This window comes from Salvelinus alpinus, chromosome 15, assembly GCF_045679555.1.
Source record: "Salvelinus alpinus chromosome 15, SLU_Salpinus.1, whole genome shotgun sequence".
Taxonomy (NCBI): Eukaryota; Metazoa; Chordata; class Actinopteri; order Salmoniformes; family Salmonidae; genus Salvelinus; species Salvelinus alpinus.
The window spans coordinates 8,342,013-8,347,978 of record NC_092100.1 but is presented as its reverse complement, the minus strand read 5'-3'; the positions used below and the strand labels follow the sequence as shown (position 1 = coordinate 8,347,978).

The 5,966-nt window shown below is 44.5% G+C and overlaps 1 protein-coding gene across 1 annotated transcript; it reads right to left on the bottom strand.

Moving 5' to 3' along the window:
* Nucleotides 1-213: 213 nt before the first annotated feature.
* On the bottom strand, nucleotides 214-5,735 carry LOC139540511 (uncharacterized). Its single transcript, XM_071344397.1, has 3 exons — nucleotides 5,654-5,735; nucleotides 5,572-5,612; nucleotides 214-840 (listed from the first exon to the last, which is right to left on the bottom strand). Exons 1-3 carry the CDS (start codon nucleotides 5,733-5,735, stop codon nucleotides 214-216), a joined length of 750 nt encoding a protein of 249 aa, XP_071200498.1.
* Between the last annotated feature and the right edge of the window lie 231 nt (nucleotides 5,736-5,966).

The window sequence follows — 5,966 nt, the reverse complement described above, 5'->3', positions numbered from 1 at the left end:
CTGGTGAGCATAAAGAAGCCGTCTGGTAAATCACTGACCCTAACTACAGGAAGTTGTATTCTATTCAATGACCCCCTTGGGCCGGAGAGGATAGTTTAATCAGTGTTGGGGCCTGTTGGGGTTGGAGTGGAAGGTGCATGGGAGAGATGACATGAGAAGTTGTAGGGGTGTTACTTGACTAATCATGGATAGATATGGACGGAAAACACACTGCTAGGAGGTGTAGGAGGAGGAGGATGAGGAGAAGGATGAGGAGAAGGAGGAGTAGAAGAAGGAGTATAAGGAGGAGTAGAAGGAGGAGTATGAGGAGTAAAAGGAGGAGGAGGAGGTGGAGGATGAGTAAAAGGAGGAGGAGGGGGAAGAGGGGGAGTATGAGGAGGAGGAGTGAAAGGAGGAGGGGGAGTATGAGGAGGAGTAGGAGGAAGAGTAAAAAGAGGAGGTGGAGTAGAAGGAGGTGGAGTAGAAGGAGGTGGAGTAGAAGGAGGTGGAGTAGAAGGAGGAGGAGTAGAAGGAGGAGGAGTAGAAGGAGGAGGAGTATGAGAAGGAGGAGTAGAAGGAAGAGGGGGAGTATGAGGAGTAGAAGGAGAAGGAGGAGTAGAAGGAGGAGGAGTATGAGAAGGAGGAGTAGAAGGAAGAGGGGGAGTATGAGGAGTAGAAGGAGGAGGAGGAGGAGGAGGAGGAGGAGGAGGAGGAGGGGGAGTAGAAGGAGGAGGAGTAGAAGGAGGAGGAGTAGAAGGAGGAGGAGTAAAAAGAGGAGGAGGAAGATGAGGAGGAGGAGTGTGAGGAGGAGGAGTAGAAGGAAGATGGGGAGTATGAGGAAGAGTAGAAGGAGGAGGAGAACTAAAAGGAGGAGGAGGAGTAGAAGGAGGAGTGTAAGTGGTTTTTGGAATCCGCATTTGGAATCCTTTCATGTGAACACCACACATTTTTCTTAAAAGCTAGGGTCCTTTTTTCTCAATTTCCGCCTGACTGACATGCCCAAAGTAAACTGTCTGTTGCTCAGGCCCAGGATATGCATATAATTGGTATCATTGGAAAGAAGACACTTTGAAGTTGGTAGAAATGTTAAAATAATGTAGGAGACTAGAACACAATAGATATGGTAGGAGAAAATCCAAAGAAAAACCAACCAGAATTTCTAAAAAATTGAAAGGTTTTGGGAAATAATTAAATCTAGCACCCAGTATGCAATTCCACAGGGTGTCAGGGTTTGTTTTTCAATGTTTCAGGCTTGTTTCTTCCAAAACGAGTAAGAATAAGAGTTTTAGTACTGGGACACACTATTGGAAATTGGTGTATGCGCGCACGATGAAGACAAGATGTACCTGCTAATATCATTTTCCTATTGAACATACTTCTTTCCGTATGAAATATTATAGTTTGATTACATTTTAGGGTATCTGAGGAGTCAATAGAAACGTATTTTGACTTGTTTAAACACATTTTTGCGGTAGATTTTTGGATTCCTTTCTCTGCATGTTGAACGAGTGGAATACTCAAATCGATGGCGCCAACTAAACTGACTTTTTGGGATATAAAGAAAGATTTTATCTAACAGAACGACACTACATGTTATAGCTGGGACCCTTTGGATGACAAATCAGAGGAAGATTTTCAAAAAGTAAGTGAATATTTAATCGCTATTTGTGAATTTATGCAACCTGTGCCGGTGGAAAAACATTTTGATGTGGGGTGCCGTCCTCAAACAATCGCATGGCATGCTTTAGCTGTAATGGCTACTGTAAATCGACAGTGCAGTTAGATTAACAAGAATTTAAGATTTCAACCGATATAAGACACTGTATGTACATAAATGTTTAATATCCATAATGTTTATGATTATTTATTTGAATTGCCCGCCCTCCAGTTTCACCGGAAGTTGTCCAGCTAGCGGGATGCCTTCATTCATAGGCGCATACACACACAACGACATGATAGCATAAACACTATACACACACGTACACATGTATTTTGTACGGTATATATGTGGTAGTGGTGGAGTAGGGGCCTGAGGGCACACAGTCTGAATGTATTGTAATGTTTTTAAAATTGTATAAACTGCCTTAATTTTGCTGGATCCCAGGAACAGTAGCTGCTGCCTTGGCTAATGGGGATCCATAATAAATAGGAGGAGGAGTAGAAGGAGGAGGAGGAAGAAAAGTGGAGGAGGAGGAGGAAAAAGAGGAGGAGGAGTTGGAGGAGGAGTACAGTGAGGAGGAGAAGTGGAGGAGTATGATGAGTATAAGGAGGAGGAGGAGTATAAGGAAGAGGAGGAGTATAAGGAAGAGGAGGAGGAGGAGAAGGAGGATGAGTGGAGGAGTATGAGGACGAGGAGGAGGAGGAGGAGGAGGAGTGTAAGGAGGAGGAGGAGTGTAAGTGGTTTTTGGAATCTGCATTTTGGAATCCTTTCATATGAACAGGACAACTTGAGAAATGTATTGTGTTTGACAGGTTTAACATGTTGCTCCTGACAGGTTGAACATATTGACTCAATGTTTCTCTTGACAGGTTCAACACATTTAATCGATGTTTCTCTTGACAGGTTCAACATATTGACTAGATGTTTCTTTTGACAGGTTCAGCATATTGACTAGATCAGTGGTCACAAACCTTTTCTGAGTCAAAACAGCTTAGATTTTTTTATTAAAACTTCTTACGGCTGAGATCCCGTTAACGGGATCAATTTGACAACAGCCAGTGAAAGTGCAGGACGCCAAATTCAAACAACAGAAATCTCATAATTAAAATTCCACAAACATACAAGTATTTTACACAATTTTAAAGATAATCTTGTTGTAAATCCAGCCACAGTGTCCGATTTCAAAAATACTTTATGATGAAAGCACACCATGCGATTATGTTAGGTCAGCGCCTAGTCACAGAAAGCCATACAGCCATTTTCCAGCCAAGGAGAGGGCTCACAAAAGTCAGAAATAATGATTTAATCACTAACCTTTGATGATCTTCATCAGATGGCACTCACAGGACTTCATGTTATACAATAAATGTGTGTTTTGTTTGATAATGTTAATCTTTATGTTCAAAAACCTCAGTTGAAGTTGACGCGTTATGTACAGTAATCATTGTCTCAAACAAACATCCGGTGAAAATGCAGAGAGCCACATCAAATTACAGAAATACTCATCATAAACATTGTTGAAAGATACAAGTGTTTAACTTCTTGGCACACAGATCCCGATTACGGGATAATTTTCCTAAACAACCGCTGAATTGCAGTGCGCCAAATTCAAAAATAATACTAAAAATATTTATAATCATGGAATCACAAGTGACATATACCAAAACACAGTTTAGCTTGTTTTTAATCCACCTATCGTATCAGATTTTGAAAATATGCTTTACAGCGAAAGCAATCCAAGCGTTTGTGAGTGTATCAATCAATGCTAGAACAGCTAGCCCCAAATTAGCATGGTCACGAAAGTCAGAAAAGCAATCAAATTAATCGCTTACCTTTGATAATCTTTGGATGTTTGCACTCACGAGACTCCCAGTTACACAATAAATGTTATTTTTGATCGATAAATATTAGTTTTATAACCAAAAACCGCCATTTGGTTTGCGCGTTATGTTCAGAAAACCACAGCCTCGTTCCAGTCCTGAAAAGCAGACGAAAATTCCAGAAAGTATCCGTAATGTTCGTAGAAACATGTCAAACGTTTTTTATAATCAATCCTCAGGTTGTTTTTAACATACATAATCGATGATATTTCAACCGGACGGTAACCTATTCAATACTACAGAGAAAGAAAATGTCGAGCTACATCTCTCGCGCGCAGGAACTAATCAAAGGACACCTGACGCGTTTTGAAGAATCTTGCGCATTTATCAAAATAAAAGCTTGAAACTATGTCTAAAGCCTGGTCACAGCCTGAGGAAGCCATTGGAAAAGGAATCTGGTTGATACCCCTTTAAATGGAGGAGGGGCAGGCAACGGAACCAACGGAACAGGGATTTTTCCAAATAAAAGGCACTTCTGGGTTGGATTTCCTCAGGTTTTCGCCTGCAAAATCAGTTCTGTTATACTCACAGACAATATTTTGACAGTTTTGGAAACTTTAGAGTTTTCTATCCAAATCTGTCAATTATATGCATATTCTATTTCTGAGAAATAGTCAGTTTACCTTGGGAACGTTATTTTTCCAAACATAAAAATTCTGCCCCCTAGCTGAAAGAAGTAAAGGCCTCCCGGGTGGCGCAGTGGTCTAAGGCTCTGCATCGCAGTGCTAGCTGTGCCACCAGAGACTCTGGGTTCGAGCCCAGGCTCTGTTGCAGCCGGCCGCGACCGGGAGGTCCATGGGGCGACACACAATTGGCCCAGCGTCGTCCGGGTTAGGGAGGGTTTGGCCGGTAGGGATATCCATGTCTCATCGCGCACTAGTGACCTCTCCTGTCTCAGCCTCCAGTATTTATGCTGCAGTAGTTTATGTGTCGGGGGGCTAGGGTCAGTCTGTTATATCTGGAGTACTTCTCCTATCTTATCCGGTGTCCTGTGTGAATTTAAGTATGCTCTCTCTAATTCTCTCTTTCTTTCTTTCTTTATTTCTCTCTCTCGGAGGACCTGAGCCCTAGGACAATGCCTCAGGACAACCTGGCCTGATGACTCCTTGCTGTCCCCAGTCCACCTGGCCGTGCTGCTGCTCCAGTTTCAACTATTCTGCCGGCGGCTATGGAACCCTGACCTGTTCACCGGACGTGCTCCTTGTCCCAGACCTGCTGTTTTCAACTCTCTAGAGACTGCAGGAGTGGTAGAGATACTCTCAATGATCGGCTATGACAAGCCAACTGACATTTACTCCTGAGGTGCTGACTTGTTGCACCCTCGACAACTACTGTGATTATTATTATTTGACCATGCTGGTCATTTATGAACATTTGAACATCTTGGCCATGTTCTGTTATAATTTCCACCCGGCACAGCCAGAAGAGGACTGGCCACCCCCCATAGCCTGGTTCCTCTCTAGGTTTCTTCCTAGGTTTTGGCCTTTCTAGGGAGTTTTTCCTAGCCACCGTGCTTCTACACCTGCATTGCTTGCTGTTTTGGGGGTTTTAGGCAAGGTTTCTGTACAGCACTTCGAGATATCAGCTGATGTAAGAAGGGCTATATAAATACATTTGATTTGATTGCGATGGCCATCCATCTGGATAACCTCCTCCGGGAGCGTCGGCATCTACATCGATTCTCTTCCTCCTTCAGCGAGTGTTCGGGATCAGAGCCTGAACCCATGGAGGTAGGGTTCACACGCCTTCCCGCGGCAGAACGATGCAGATGGATGCAGCTTGGGCTCTGTCTGTACTGTGGCGAGGGAGGGCATAACCGCCAGCGGTGTCCGTTACTTCAGAATCCGGGATCCACTAGAGCAGAGGGGAGGTCACGTGATCTTACATCCCCCGGACCAGGAGTGAGTATTCCATCTACTGCTCTACCTGTTAGACTCTTTTTAGAGTGACCGTCCCTCATGTCCTGTGTCTATAGCTTTAGTGGATTCCGGGAAGCGGGGAACTTTATGGAACAGACCCTTGCCTCCTCTCCCAATATTACTACCTACCCACTCTCCTCTCCTTTTCCGGTTCAAGGTCTCGACTGTCGGCCTCTAGGATCCGGAACCATCACACACATCACCCAACCACTCACCCTCACCAATGGGCCCAATCATCAGGATCTTCGTCACCAGTGCACCAGTGCACCAGTTCACAAGATCATCCTCGGCCGACATTGTCTTCAGCGCCATAACACTACCATCTCATGGTCGAGGATGAGAATCACCGACTGGTCACCTGAATGCCGGAAGACCTGCTTTCCTGTCCCCTGTGGCTCCACGTCGGTTGAGAGTCCTGTGGTTGCCCTCCAGCCCAACATCCCGGAGGAATATCAGGATCTATATCGGCCCCTCTCACCTCCCTCCTCAAGGGTGGGCCTCGTAGGTTGGTTTCGGCTCCAGCAGCCG

Bases quoted from the DNA above. Each gene is read 5' to 3' on its own strand.
- LOC139540511 (XM_071344397.1), bottom strand. From the start codon at position 5,735: ATGTCGGCCGAGGATGATCTTGTGAACTGGTGCACTGGTGCACTGGTG. The intron at 5,613-5,653 runs GTGAGTGGTTGG...TCCGGATCCTAG, and splicing joins GATTGGGCCCATTGGTGAGG to AGGCCGACAGTCGAGACCTT. The intron at 841-5,571 runs GTGGGTAGGTAG...TCCTCCTTTTAG, and splicing joins AACCGGAAAAGGAGAGGAGA to TTCTCCTCCTCCTTCTACTC.